The 15763-nt window shown below is 36.2% G+C and overlaps 1 protein-coding gene across 16 annotated transcripts in view; it reads right to left on the reverse strand.

The window, feature by feature from the left end:
• Positions 1–967: 967 nt before the first annotated feature.
• Positions 968–15763, reverse strand: part of TAF2 (TATA-box binding protein associated factor 2) — a 73097-nt gene continuing 58301 nt past the window's right edge. For 11 of the 16 annotated variants that reach the window (XM_023750943.1, XM_014452674.2, XM_023750952.1 and 8 more), the window contains 5 exons: positions 14512–14741; positions 13097–13252; positions 12520–12625; positions 11732–11851; positions 968–2433 (listed from right to left, as the gene is read on the reverse strand). In XM_023750943.1, coding sequence (XP_023606711.1) covers positions 2141–2433; positions 11732–11851; positions 12520–12625; positions 13097–13252; positions 14512–14741 — 905 coding nt within the window. In that variant the 3' untranslated portion in view covers positions 968–2140. The remainder of the gene's footprint in view (positions 2434–11731; positions 11852–12519; positions 12626–13096; positions 13253–14511; positions 14742–15763) is intronic. The other 5 variants (XM_006085242.3, XM_006085244.3, XM_014452675.2 and 2 more) reach the window with 5 other exon arrangements.

Here is a 15763-nt window from a genome sequence, read left to right on the forward strand (position 1 = left end):
GGGGGGAAGAAAGTACTCTACCATCTGTCAAAATAAACTCCATATGAATTCCAGTTGAATAAAGGATATAAACCTAAAACATAAAACTTTTAAAATAGAAAAAATGGGAGAATTCTTTTATAATTATGCATTGAGGAAGACATTTGTTAGCATACTGACACAAAATGTGGTAGTCATAAAAGATAAACTGTACAAAAATAAAAAATTTCTCCAAGTATCATTTGCTTTAAAAATGTATATACCATATAGACTTACTTGGAAAGATGTGTGTAATACCGGCAACAGTGACTGCCTCTGGGAAATGACAGTAGAGAGACTGACACCAGAACTTTGATTATGCATAATTACCTATTTCAAAAATATTGTTTGCTCCTAGTCATCAACATAACTGAAAGCTCACAATAAAAAAAAAAGTTGCTCATAAGGAACATACAATATGCTACTTAGAAATAACATAGTGCCCAATACAGTACTCAATACATAAGAGGTACTTAAATTATGTAGGTAGCTATTATTTGTCACTGTCTTCCTACAATACTAATTATTTTGAAATATATCATTACTATTTTCAAAGTCGGGAATTCCATATATGGTATTCGTGCACACTGTAATATTCCATTTTTCCAAGAATAATTTCAATAGTCAACAGGTAATTAATTGGAATCTTTAAATCACTGCCATTTAGGTCCTTCGATGCCTGATCACATTCCCTTTTACTTAACACTCCTGGCCAGCTGTGCTGGTTTTCAATTCCTGAGCATGCCCTTGCTTTCTTCCATACTTTTGAAAATACTGTTTCTTCTGTTCAGAGAACTGTACCCCATCTCTGCCTACCAAAATCATTCTTCCTAAAAGGGCCAGTGCAAATCCCACCTATCCACGAAGCTCTATACAAACTTGGTGGGTAGGTATTCTATGTACACAGACAGAAAGGAAACAAAAGATATAAAAAGATATAAAGGCAGAATGATCCATTTAAAAAGTCATTTATTAAACAAGTTAAATACAAATAAAAGTATATTGAAACGTCTAACTATTGGATCCCTTTGAAATATCTATTCTGGGAAGAAGTATCTTCCAAACTTCTTAAGGGAAAGGATAAAAATACAACCCATATTAAAAATTTTTAAACAATAAAGTACATGGTAAATTCAGAAATAAAAACAAAAACATACAAACTACTGAAGTATAAAACCAAAATGTTCATGTCTTTTAAATGCCTGTGTATACTCACATGAAGGCCAAATTGTCTATGTTGAAGTTAGTAAACAGTCTATTGATACCATTTTAACGTATCATAGCTTGTGTCACAGAGAAGTAACTTTAGAATGTGTTGGGTGTGTAAATTGTTCACATTTAGCAAATATATTCTAAGTATGGACATATTCACTTATACTTAATGAAAAAATAACATAATTTAAACATCTTGATTTAAGAACTGGATCTGATGGTTCTGTTAAATTCCACCATCATAATTGCCAAATGCATTATCAAAAGAGTTTTTAAATTTTTTTTCTTTCTTTCTTTCTTTTTTTTTTTTTTTTGTAAAGCTGCTTCCAAAAATTTCAGGACTTTTGGGCAAAAGAAAATACCATGTAGTCTTGTTTATAAATTCTGATGCTTAGGCTCTACGGTTAACACACACACACACACAAAAAAAACATGCAATAGAGAGACTCCTATAGAAAAGCTTCTGTTTTCTTCAGTAGTTCCAAACGGTGTTATGTAATCTGTCACTGGAAACAGTGGTTCCACCACAGGCTTGGCAGTAGCTTCTGTTTAAAACTTTGCTCGATAACATCCATCAAAGGCTTTCAAACATGCTTTGTGGCAGCACGCATGGAGTCCGTGGTGTGAATGGGGACTGCCAGTGGATACGAGGGCCTGTATGAAAAAGCGTTTGCTCTGTGTGTGGGGTGCGTGTGTGTGTGCACGCTTTAAGGAGGTAATGGGATGAAATGGTTTATTCAGAACATAAACACATTTTCCTTATCACATCCCAACTGTGTAAATAATAGAAATCAAATATTTAGAATTTAAATGAATTCTGAATTTCTCTGAGAGGCAATTTTTTTCCTTTTATCGTTCTTTACAGAGGCCAGAGCTTCAGTTATACCTCTTGCGGACAGAGGCAAAGGTCTCAGTCGGAGAGAGAAGGAGAGCGAATAGACCTGCCGCTGGCGGGGCTGGAGAAGGTGAAAGGCTCCTTGTCCTTCTCTTTGCTCTCATGCTTGTGCTTGTGCTTATGCTTATGTTTGTGCTTCTTCTTCTTCTTCTTGTGCTCATGGTGGTGGTGGTGATGGTGGTCACTGTGTTTGGAGGACGTCGATTCCTTAGAAAACACCGAGAGTGGGGCTGTTGCAACCGGATGCATACTCATCTCCAAAGGTGACTGCTCTTTACCTTCAAGATTAAAAACACCCAAATGAATTCCTGTTGATAACAAGGAAAGTGAAACGAAAGTAAGAGGGAGTATAGAAGAGAGGGATTCCTAAGTGTTTATTACTTTCATGGGAATAATTAGGAACAGAAGTATCCAAATAAGTACACACAAACAAGTTTTCAGCATCGTGGCCAGGAAGTTGAATATTTCAACTCCTGTAGTCTATACAAATTATGACATATACCAATGTGTTATCAAACAATCTTCTAAAAATTAATATTTACTATTTTAAAGTACTATGAAGAGACAATAATGATTACACTGTTATAGGTTAAGACCCACACTGGTCAATGAAAACATAGCTCCTTTAACTACAGCTGTGCCCTAAGCTATTGGGGGTGGGGGAGGGTAGCGCTGTGTCTATGACATCGGGAGAACCACTTATATACACCTACCACATTATACTAAGTTACTGACAGCAACATCCCCCAAGACCCCAAATTTCTACAGTTCAGTAAGTTAATTTCTAGGAATGAATAGGCAAAGTGAACTCTTTAAGTATATTCAGCATCCTTAGCTTAAGAAACCCAGAAAAGGTAGGGAGTGTATAAAGAGGATGTGTCTACTTGAAGGTAAGAGTCTTGTAATTAAAAACAAAACACAACCTGAGAATCAGGAGACCTGTGCTCCAGAGCAGGCTCTGCTGTTAACCTTCAGCATGTGTTTATCCTTCTCTATCTCACCTAAAAAATGGATCAAATGTCTTTAAAACTTCTTTCCATTTCTACATTCTATCAGTCTAGGAATCAACAGTAGTTTTCAGACTCCAGTGTCCAAAAATTGCTTCCTCCAGGCCCAATACTCCTTGGGCCAAGCCCTAAGGAAAAATTCTTTCTGTGTTATTCTAGGTTAATGTTACTGCTTACATGCAGCCAACTAAGAAAAAAGCCTAAGAATCATCTCAGATCCCCTCCCTTTGAGATCTAGTTGGTTGCCAAGTCTTGTTGATTCTCACAGTGTCTCTTAAATCTGCCCCCTAACCTTGTCTGCAAGTGTATTAATTCCGACCACCTCACCTCACCTCACCTCACCTCACCTGGATTACACAGTACTAGTCTAGCCTCCTATTACCTAGTTTCGTGGCCTTCGTGGCCTACAGTGTCTTATACTCAGATCCATACTTGACAAAGCTGCACAGCCATGGTTCTCAACCTGGGGCACTGTTGCCCCAAGGGGTTATTTGGCAATGACTGGACACATTTTGGTTGTTACCATTGGGATGGGTTTGGGGGAGGAAGTGTGACTGGCATCCTGTGGGTAGAGGCTAAGGATCCTGTCAAACAGCATATAATACACAGGACAGCCCCTACAACAAAGAAATCTCACGGCCCAAATGCCAATGGTGATCAGGTTGGGAGAACCCGCTACATAGAGATCTTCCTAAAAACAAAGCTGATCATAATTATCTGCTGAAAAGCTCAGTTCTAGCGACAGAATAAAAGGCAAAGTCCTTGAACTCCAGTGAAACAGTTTCTGAAAATATATTTTTTTATCCAAACTAAAAAACTAGGCTTTTCACTAAAATGGACTGAAATGCAGTCATTTCTTTTCTTTTTTAAAAGATAAGTTCTCAGCACTAATTCTGATTTCAGTCCCAATCCATTGTTTTTTTTTTAAAAAAAATAGGCATCACCACAGACATTTTCTAAAATCACTTTCAGCACTAATTTTGCTTACAGTTTATAATGTGTCCTGAACTTCCCTTTCCAGCCTTATCGGCCGCTTTTCCTTTCTGCACAACTCCGTGTATTTGTAAATGTTCCTCCCTGGGCTTCGAATGCCTTTCCCTTATTTCTTGTCTAACTTGCACATTCATTTAACCAATATCAGGAATGAACCTGACAGACCAAGTCTTCTTGGAGCTGACAAATAGCAAAGAAGAAACGGAATAACCACACCTGAGTAGTAAAAAGACCAAACATAGAGCAGGAGCAGAACAAGGGGCTTAAATTAGTTGGGGGTGGAAGTTGGAGGAAATCAGAGGCAAAATTCTCCACCGAGTAACGTTTAAGCTAACATACAGGAAGGGAAATGGAAAGAGAAAACATTTTAGGTTCTTTGATACTTGAAAATTCAGCTCAAATGTTATTGCTTTGGAAGCTTTCCCCCAAATGCCCCCCATCCTAATTAGTTCTTTTATATTCCCACAACATAACACAGATGAGAAGCTTAAGGCACAGAGAAATTAAATAATTTGCCCAAGGTTGTACTGGCAGATCTGAGCTACAAAACCAGAGCCTGACACTAGAGTCCGTGCTCTTAACCATTCTGCATGTTGCATAGCGCACATGTAGCACATCCTTTATCTTTGGTCTCTTTCGTTGGACTCATCACTTCTTGAGGACAGAGAGCCTGTCTTTTTAATTTTTGTATCCCAGTGTGTCCACAGTGTCTAGCAGCCACCTCCCCACCCCTGCTGAAGTTTACTAAACAAATGAATATAACAGAATTATATAACTGTTGTGTTTCTTTTTAAATAAAATGTCAGATGAACTTAGTCCGACTAAATGCAACTGAAGGTAACTAAATTTGAAGGCAGAGGGATAAAGCACAGAAACTGTGATAGATCCTCCAATTGGTGTTGACTACTGTACTTCCTTTGTGTCTGGCACTGTTCCAATTTTTAGAGCAAGTGAACAAGTCAGATAAAGTTCCTGATACCACAATATGACATTTTTTTATATTCATAGGTTTTTAGTAAAGCTAACACTAATTATATTGCAAAGCTAAATAAAGAGATTACTTAAATATAGAAGCAAGTTTGGGGATCTGTATCCTTTGTAATAATTGATATCCAGATATTCTTCAGAAAAAAAAAATTTGAGAGATATCTGATTCACAGTATCAGCGAAATAAGCCACTATATCAGTGATTTTCATCCGGTATGCTGCAGCATACTTGGTGTGCCACAAGAATTTTAAAAACATGCAATACCTGACTATTTATTTAGTCAGGGGCATGTTTTCCCTTACATTGTCAAATAAAAAAATGACAACAGCCAACACAACAATAGCCATCCAGTGTGAATGAATCAAAATTATACCTGTTTTTTTCAGATCAGCAAAAAATAGAATATAATTTTTGGTGTGCTACAGAATTTTAGTTATTAGTTTATGTATGCCATGAGATGAAAAAGGTTGAAAATCGCTGCACTTTATGATTTTAATTTAGACTTTAAATGAATTATACGAATATGGTCACAATTCTATCAATGCAGTATAAGTAAGTAGTTGCATATCAAACAGAATACACAGTCAGGTGATGAGGAGTATAATAAGAAACATGAAAACCTCATGAGCAAATTCCTTTAGCACCTATCTCATTATTTAGTCAGTCTCTATTAACAGACTTTGCAGCTTTCCAATTGGCTGTCTGCAATACTGGGAGTCTGTGGTCTTTTCTGCACTGAGGGAAGTCTCATCATGTAATCCTAAACACTTGCCAAGTTACTTGGGTTGCAGAAAAACTAATAGTTATATTGGAAAATGCACTTCCCAGCAGAGGCAACTGCCAAATAGACAACTGAGTGTATGTGAGTGTACTCTTTTCCAAGGAAAACTTATCACCACTTCAAAAGTACAGATTTCTTGTCTAAGGGCCTTATACTTTGCATTAAAAATATAATGATTAATTATAAATCTTAAATTTCTCTTAATTTGTATTAAGTCTTATTATGAAGACAATGGAGTAGCTAGATCCAAGGATAAAGGTGTTGCGAACCAGGGCTCCTAAGTACAAATGGCTGATTGCAGGTCTGGGTAGATAATTCACAAGATGAATATGAAACACCTAGTACAACAGCAAGGAAGTTAGAGCCTTCTCAATGGACTCAACTTAAGAGGTTCTCACCGTCCAAAGATGGGGCAATCTGAGTACTGATAATGGACTGGAACTGACTGATCCCCACACTGAAGGGTGCTAGATAGCCAATTCACTGTTTTGAAAATTAAGTAAATAAATAGAGAGAATCAAGCATTTATCTTATTCCTATATGACCTACACTACTGGGAAATAAGAGATGAGGGGGAATTCAGCTTTATAAGAATAATCCAGTTTCTAAGTAACAATGGAAAGATAAATTAGAACATCACCATCTACAACCCTCAGAGTTAATGAATCTAAGCCTTGAACCTCATAAAAAAAGTCAGACAGAGACTGCATGCTTACAGATTGAAGAACATACCACCACCTATAAATTTGAATCCAGTCAAACTTCTAGATACAAATATAAATGTACAGGAAACACAGAGGACTCTAACATGTTAATTACACCAGAGGTATATACAATGAGCAAAATACAGACTTAAAAATACAGATTAAAAACCTGGTTTCTGGTCGACTGAAAATTTTAAATTTAAAAAGATGTAAAGGGCAATTCAGCCAATTGCAATGTGCAGACCTTATGTGAATGCAGTTTCAAACAAAGTAATTGTTAAAAATAAAATAATGGCAGCTATGAACCAATTAAAATTTAAACAGTGACTAATTAATAATACAAAAACTCAATTTTTTAAAGTATAAGACTATTACTGTGACTACGGCTTTTTAAAATCCTTATCTTTTAGAGATACATACTAAATTATTTAAAATATGTGGGATTTGTTTCAAAATAACTCAGAAGGGTGGAAATGGGTAAGGGTATGGATTAAATAAGACTGACCATGAGCTGATCACTGTTGAAGCTGAGTAATGAATTCCTGGGGGTTCACTATATTCATCTGACTACTTCAGTTTTCCATACAAAGCGTTTTTTAAAAAGGAGAAGTTAAGGCAATTTGGCTTTATCCAAGAAAACATTACTCTTTGATTGAAATAGTTCATTTCCAGAAATTTATCCCACAAATGTACAAAGACATATTCTAATATTTATCAGACTAGTATTTGTAACAACAGCACATCTGATAAAACTAATGTTACTCTTATCACTACCATTAACATTTACACTTTTATTTAACCTTTAGCTCTTAAGTTTCATTTATTATAGACAATATATTTTTTGTTTACTTAATCTCTATCTTTCCTGACTAATTTTTACCAGGTCTAATCCAACATGGTAAGAAAATGCAATTTCCTTCCTATGTGGAATTGTATATATAACAGTCAGATTTGGGACACATATGAGATTACTTTCACACTAGTATAAGAAGGTCATCTATAGAATTCCCACTGAGAAAAATGCATACAGTACCACTCCTACCACACACATTTTCACACATTATTTCAGGCATTTATAAAATGGCTGGGAACTTGAAGCCCACCCAAAGCTGAGCACCACTCATTTTTAAGTTAATGAATGCTTTTAGTGACCTGAAATATATGTCTCTATTGTAAAATAGCAGATGTATCAGATATATCAGAAAAAGGAGATATCTATATCTATCTATCTATAAAATTTACATTATGGTTTTCTACTTCATGTTATACAGAAAGAACCAAACAGATGTTCAGTTTTGTTATTCTACCCAACATAACCTCTTTCTTAGAGACCAAATAAAATGCATTATGGGTAAGAGTTGGCTGCAGTCAATTTAACAAATGCAAAACAAACAGAAAGAGGTAGAAATGCAAAACAAACAGAAAACCTAATGTGGAAGCTTTTCAGCCCATCACAAAAGTGCTGGTAACAGACAGTGAATAACCTGCTAATTCTATTCAATTCATTCACATTAGATATATGTTTATATTTAACACAAAACCTGCAGTTTCTATTAGGAGAATTGTAAAGTCTGTTCTTTGGTTTCTTTAGATCACTGTAAAAAAATACAGAATTATGTCATTATAATTTAAGAAAAAGACCAAAGTCTGTTTTTCATATTAGAGTTTCAAAAGCAAGAACTGTAGGGCTCTCAGCTTTTTGATTTTTTTGTTTCAAAGGGTTTCATGCATCAGAATAGTGCTTTGCTAACTTATGCCAGAAGGAATCACATAATACAGCAGCCCTAACTAGGAACTCTCTTCTTCTTCCCCACAGAAACCACTAGGGTTTCCCTTGGCTCCTGCTCCTGTCCCTCCTCTCTGCTTCCATCACAGCAATGCCTGCCCGCAGACCAGGCTGCAGTGATGGGAGAGAGGGCCTGGTATGCATAACCAGTCACCATGGGAACCATAAACCTATTTTTACAAATCCCATTCCTGACCTTAGGAGAGAGGGAACAGTAAAAGTAAGGAAGGTATTGAAAATACCCCTGCTGCTTCTCCTTACCCCAAATGGCTTAACCTCCCACATATGTATCACCCCACCCCTAAAATATTCTTCTCACTATCATATGCAAGGAAAGAAAATTGGGGAAAAGGTTAAACCATGACCTTTCCTCTAAACCAGCAGTTCTCAACCTGTGCGTCGCGACCCCTTTGGCAACCCTTTCACAGGGGTTGCCTAAGACCATACTGCATATCAGATATTTACATTACAATTCATAACAGTAGCAACATTACAGTTATGAAGTAGCAACAAAAATAATTTTATGATTGGGTCACAACATGAGGAACTGTATTTAAAGGGCCAGAAGGTTGAGAACCACTGCTCTAAACAGTTTCCAGTTCTTCTTTATCTGACCTAAACCCCCATTCTCTTTCCCTCCTCTCACTTAACATCTGCAACACATTGCAGTTCTCAATTACCATCTGGCTGGCTCTGAAGGACCTAAACAGGGGTCCCAAACTTAAAAGCCTTGGCCCTGAGGAGACAGCATAAATGAGCACAGACTTCCAGGTGCAAACAAATGGAATCGGTGTAATAGCACATCCCTGCCTGAAAGGGCCTCTCAGTTCTTCAAGAGAAGCTGGAAACCCAGATGTTTATGTACAATCTCTTCATTTTCAGTCAACTACAAAAAACCTTATAAGACTTCTGGAGATCAAATAAAAGTTGCCTCAGTTGAGTGAACTGAGTAAGGCCCCCAAACCCTTTTGTGAACCTGAGGATCCCTATAGACTTTAAGAACACAGCTTCCCTTACCACTGTGTTCTATGCCTCCTTTTCTGAACCCCCACTCTCAATCCCAGCCCAAGTTCAGAAAAGGAGACCCCTGGCTCCGGCGGCGGGGGGGGGGGGGGCAGAGGCAAGAAGAGGGAAGTTCCTGTTTCACTGCCAGCTTTACTAGGTTAGGTTAAAGTTGTGCTTCTGACATTCCAAAAGATGGAGCTGAAAGTGCCCCTTCTCTCAGAAACATTGTTACACACAGTGCTTAGGTTCCATACTTCTGTTCTTCAGGTATAAGTTAAAAGGGTTTTTGTTGGGTAGTTTGGGAAAGTTATGTATCAAATATAATAATGTATCTATAAGAAAACTGTATTTAGATCCCCAAATAAATACATGTAGAAATAAACCTTTGGAACACTATCATTTGTAAAATGATAAGACTTACTCATTGGTCATAGGGCACTGAACAGCATAAATGTTTGAAGAAATTACAAAGGCACATTAAAGACTACATTCAAAATTAAGTTTTATCCATCAGTCTATATGTAATATGCTGGTATACATTTTGTCTCATGACACAAAAGGGTGCTACACTGATACCAACCAAAGCTAAAACTTTAAAGCTTCCCTATCCCTACCACTTGCCCTGTATCTCCTCCCCAGTCTTCCCATATGATGCTATGAGAACTACAAGACTGCAAAGAGAGAGTTCCAGAAATATGGCACAATAATACAAAAGCACATTGGTGGGCACAAAAAGGTATTAAGATTTGCTTCTTCAGCCTAGCCGGTGTTGCTCAGTGGTTGTCAACCTATGAACCAGGAGATCAGGGTTCAATTCCCAGTCTAGGCACAAGCCTGGGTTGCAGGCTTGATCCCCAGTAGGGGGTGTGCAGGAGGTAGCCGATAGATATTCCTCTCTCATCGCTGATGTTTCTATTTCTCTTTCCCTCTCTCTTCCTCTCTGAAATCAATTTAAAAAAAAAAAGATTTGTTTCTAAATAGGTTAGTGTGCCACATCACTGAGAAAAAACAAACAAATATATTTAGATTATTTTCTGGAACAGGAATTGATTTGACTGTTAGAATTCAGAACGAATTTAATTTTTTAAAGGCATAAAAGGGCGGCAGAAGCATCACTCTCAAACCATAACAAGAGATTTGAAACTAAGTTTTATAATTTTTAAAAATGCAGAAAATTTTTCATGTCTAGTAAAATTTTAATAAGTATAATGATAATAAAGCAAAATTACATCAAAATAACAACAACAACAAATCCCCTAAAAAACCAAGAGAATACAAAACTAGCAAGGGTCAAAAAATGTCAAAATTCCCTTGTGCTAAAGTCTCCAACTGGTTTTCTTCTGAAATATATTTTATGAACCTACCACAATGAATGCATAAAGCACACAAAGAGATATAAGCACCCAACAGCCAGGGGTCACAATACCAAAATATTTTGAGGTGTTGCTTTTGTTTGAAGTCTCCCCTTAATCACAGTTGGTTTCCTACGCTCCTCAAATCAATAAACAGTAACTCTTTTGTTTATATCATAAAAGCAGGGTTTATATAAGCAAACCCATCCCTTGACATTTTAAAGCCAGATTAATCACTTTTGGAAAAACTATTAATTAAAAGTGATTTTGCTTATGTATCTAGTTTTTCACTCTCTGTTCCTCCAAAACTTGAAGACTGAACTTTTTCAGCAGTTTTGACTGTTTACTCTTATTTGGATTATAATCTTCTCTTTGCAAGAAACAGAAGAACAGGATAAGCAGAAGACAATGTAAAATAGTAGAATAGTTAATAAACATATCTGAACTGAATTACCTTTCATAAACTTAAGCCCAATTAGTATGAAATAATTTAAAAGTCAAAATATGTGAGTTCTCTAGGCATAGCATTAAGGGTTTCATGATTGAAGCAATTGTAAAACTTTCAGGGGCAAGGAGAGAGGAGAAGTAAGTGGTTGATTTGTGTATTTTATGAAAGTACAGAGGCTCAGATTTGATGATTTGTACTGAAGCTGGAATTTTCATATTATAATATTCTTAGAAAAAGCACTAAAAGAGCAAAACGTTAACTTGAAATGACATGAAATTATTTCCCTCCTTCCTTTCTACTTTTCTGATATTTCTGAGTCTTACAAAATAGCAGTACATTCATTTATGTTAGATACTATAAATTCAATGTGTTGCAAGAAAAGCAAGTCCTCAGATCTATATTTTTTATGTATTTTGAAGTTACTAAAGAAATTTTATGTTGTATACCTGAAACAAATGTAATATTTAATGCAAAAAAAGAAAAAAAGACATTTTATGAAATTTATAGATTTGTTCTTAAGCAAAAAAACCCAATAATTTCACCTGTTCCCTTCCGTGCAAGTTCCATCCCCCACTGGGGCTTTGTGAGAGGTGTGCCATCACCCCCTGGTGAATGCTGGGGCATTAAAGCCCGCGAGCTAGCTGGCCGATATTTAGAGAGCCCTAAAATGCCAAAGGAGAAGGAGAAGATGAATTAATTCCTTTGTTTCCCCAAAGAAAGAAAAAAAAAAGCCTGGCAGGTTTTTATAAGCTAGCCTTTAAACCAGAAGCAATTTAACAGAAGACTCTAACAATAAAAATAATACATTTTTTCCCTGCCGGTGTGGCTCAGTGGCTGAGCATTGACCCATGAACCAAGAAGTCAAGATTTGATTCCTGGTCAGGGCACATGCCTAGATTGCAGGCTCGATCCTCAATCTAGAGCGTGCAGGGGGCAGCCAATCAATGATTCTCTCTCATCACTGTGCTTCTATCTCTCTCTCCCTCTCCCTTCCTCTCTGAAATCAATAAAAATATATTAAAAATATTTGTATATTTTTAAGTAAAAATAAATAAATAAATAAATAAATAAATAAATAATAAATAAATAAATAACAAATCTAGAAGTATAAGCATGCCAAATATTAAAAAAAATAAAATGGAAAAAGAAGACTTTTTGTATTTATTCTTTTAATCATGTGTTACATCTGATACAATCTAATATTTCATTTTATACTGGCTACTTTCAAGCTTTACAGTTGTTCACTTGAAGATAAAGCAACACACCCTAGAACAGTGGTACCTTGTGAACTCTCTCGATCGGCTCAGTAACTGCAATACACTAATCTTACCTGGAGTAGACGGCCTTTCAAGCATGTTCAAATGATGAGAAATGAACGCCTGGCTGTCATGAACAGTATCCATATCAATCTCCTCTTCATCTTGAGAACTTGAAAACTAAAACACACACATGGAACAAAAGAGAAAAGGGGCCATTATATCACTTTATGTTTGGATCTTAGCTCTTAGGAAAAGTAGCAGAGAGGCCACAGGATATACCCCCAAATAATCTTAAAAGGAAAAGTAGGCTCTTTTTCTCAAAAAGTATAAGAGAGAGAAAAGATTATGTGGTCCAGCCTCCAAAAGGAGCTGAATGGAAATTTAACAGCAACTAAAATCTATTCCTATGTTATGGGAGAGTAGTGAGCTGAGGTAGATGGTGCACACATAGTTCCTCCCCAAACAGAGAAGAAGTATGTGACAACAGAAATTAAACAATCGGTTGGAATGTTTTAGAGATGGACATTTGGGTTCTTTTATAATTCAGTCTGTCCCATCTGTTCCTAAGGAAAAACCAAGTATTCATAAAGATTTACAAGAAGGTGAATATCCTACACTGTTAATACAGGTTTAACCTGTATTTCTTACTCTGATTTTGAGTTTGACTTTACTGCTATCCTCATTCTTCTCCAGTATTTGACCAGGTTCTAGTGGGGACCCCAGTGGTGTATCAGACTTCCTCTTCACTCCCTGCTGATGAGCTGATATATTACATGATGCTTCCTTGGCAAGATGATCAACTTCCTGCGGCAATATTTAAGATCAAAATTAGTTTCTGAAGACAAGTAGCTCATATTATAGCTGAAAACTAATAGCTATTGCAACCATGCAGATCAGAGCATGCCCAGTGCCTGTAAGTTATCAGCAATGGGCTTAAAATAAATTTCATCTTTTCTTGTCTGCTAGTTTTTTGGGGGAAGAAAGAAGTTATTTAAGTGAACTTTCAGAGTTTTCCCAAAAGAATATATCTTTTGGCATCATTTTCTCCTCTTATCCTAAAGACTCAAAGTGTGAATGTGGATAAATTAACATACATGTGCGAGAATTATAAACATATTCATTTCCATAGATTTATAACTATTCAGATCTGAAAGAGCTCTATAATGAGACTTTTTAGCCCTATGTCTTACTTTTTCATAACCCAAACTCTAGGATACATTTTAAATTTACAAGTAAAATTGTATTTAAGAAAATCTCGGTGATAAGTAATTTGAAATGACTAGTTCTAACTGGCATAGACAGAATCTGAATGTTAAAGTGCCAAAACACCAGTAGGGAATTGCTAGGCAAGTAATCTGGTCTAAATATTGGTGAAAAATGAAGCTTGAAGTATTGGGAACATTTTGTCATCAATAAGAAAATCATTTCTGAAAAATGTCCTTTAAATTATAGTAAAATGGTTGATATGTATCCTAAAGGTCTTTCTACAAAATTCTGGTAATTTTATAATACATAGCTAGAAATAAAACTTTTCAAAAGGCAAGCATAATATATATAAAATTTTAAAATGTAATGCATAATCTCCTCCCAAATCAGATTACTCATTTACGTGATAATTTATTATCTTTCTACTTATTTAATTCAAGAAGCTTTTCATTTGCCAGGCACTCATTATGTTTAGAACTATGCTAGGTATTACACAGAGTAGGGAAAAAAAAGTCAAGGCCCCTTGTGTTCAGTGTTCCATTACCATATATGGACAAGAAGGTTAACATATAACAGGCTAAATATTCATGTCAATTTTCTACTACTCAACGAAGAAATTCTATGCTCAGTATAAACAATCATTATGTCATCATAAAAGGAGTAAAGGGACTGGCAGCACTATGTAGTTGTCAGTAGCACTTTGTAAACTACACAGTACTATATGAATGCCAGCTGTTTCTCAAAAGGTACAAAAAAACTGTCTGAAGCTTTAAAACTTGCCAGTTCAAAAGAAACAATTCTCCTCTCTAGAGAGCTCAATATAATAAAATTATATCTGTAACACATGCAATTCTTACAGGGTTCTGAAATCCAACTAGCTGTGCGTGGCCACTTGGATTAATTGCAGTTTCTTGGTTGCCTGTGATGACCTCTGGAATTATGGTTGGATTCAAGACAGCTTTTTTCTCTTTTAGATTAAGAACCAACCCAAGCTCTGGCAAGGGTAAGCAGGAAGGTCTACTGAGGCCAAAAAGTGTGAAATACAAGTCCACAGCACCACACCGTAGCCTCCAGTCATGTGAAGTACCTAAAAAGTAAATAAAGAAATGAAAATATACACATTTAACTGTACATTTTCATTTGTTGCAGAACTTGTGCGGAAGGATGAAAGGATTATCATGCTTAAAAAGAGCCATCCCTTGACCTAGGCCCCACTGGCAAACCCTCTACCCTAAAGATGCATCTTATCCTAACTCGGATACTTATAAATTGTTACAGGAACAATCAATGTTTGTGAATGAACGAGTGAATGTTATAATTGGAAAAATGTTTTTATCGTTACACCATTCTTCTTTACAAAATGAATTTTTAAAAAGTATTGTTTTCTGCCTTTAAATTTTCTTCCACATTCGTTCATTCTCCGTTCATCTTGTCTGATATTCTTCTTTAATAATCTGTTAGAAAGACAGTGCTCCATGAGCCTTCATGAACCCTGGCATTTGAAACATATTCTCCTAACTCTCAAATTTATTATGTTCAGGTTTTAAATATAAGAAACCCTACAACTACTTGAAATAACATAATTCTAAAATTCGACTTATTGTAGAGGAGGAAAATATTTTGCTAAACACCTTTATATTAGTGTTGCTATACCAGGTGTTTTGTTTTTTTTTTTTTTTTAAATATATTTTATTGATTTTTCACAGAGAGGAAGGGAGAGAGATAGAGAGTTAGAAACATCGATGAGAGAGAAACATCGATCAGCTGCCTCCTGCACATCTCCCACTGGGGATGTGCCCACAACCCAGGTATATGCCCTTGACCGGAATCGAACCCGGGACCCTTGAGTCCACAGGCCGACGCTCTATCCACTGAGCCAAACCGGCCTCGGCATACCAGGTGTTTGTTTTAAAAAAATAAATAATAGCAATAATAATAACAATACTAAGCAAACCCCAGAGGTGGCTACAGATAGTACAACATGTATGGAGGAGAAGACTGCCTGTGTAGAAATTCAGCTTAAAGTAGCTGAGAGACTAGAGGCAAGTTCTTTCAATTCCTCTGATGAGGCTTAGTTTTTTTTATCTCCAAAATAGGGGTTTGATCTCA

Source organism: Myotis lucifugus, unplaced genomic scaffold, assembly GCF_000147115.1.
Source record: "Myotis lucifugus unplaced genomic scaffold, Myoluc2.0 scaffold_17, whole genome shotgun sequence".
Lineage (NCBI taxonomy): Eukaryota > Metazoa > Chordata > Mammalia > Chiroptera > Vespertilionidae > Myotis > Myotis lucifugus.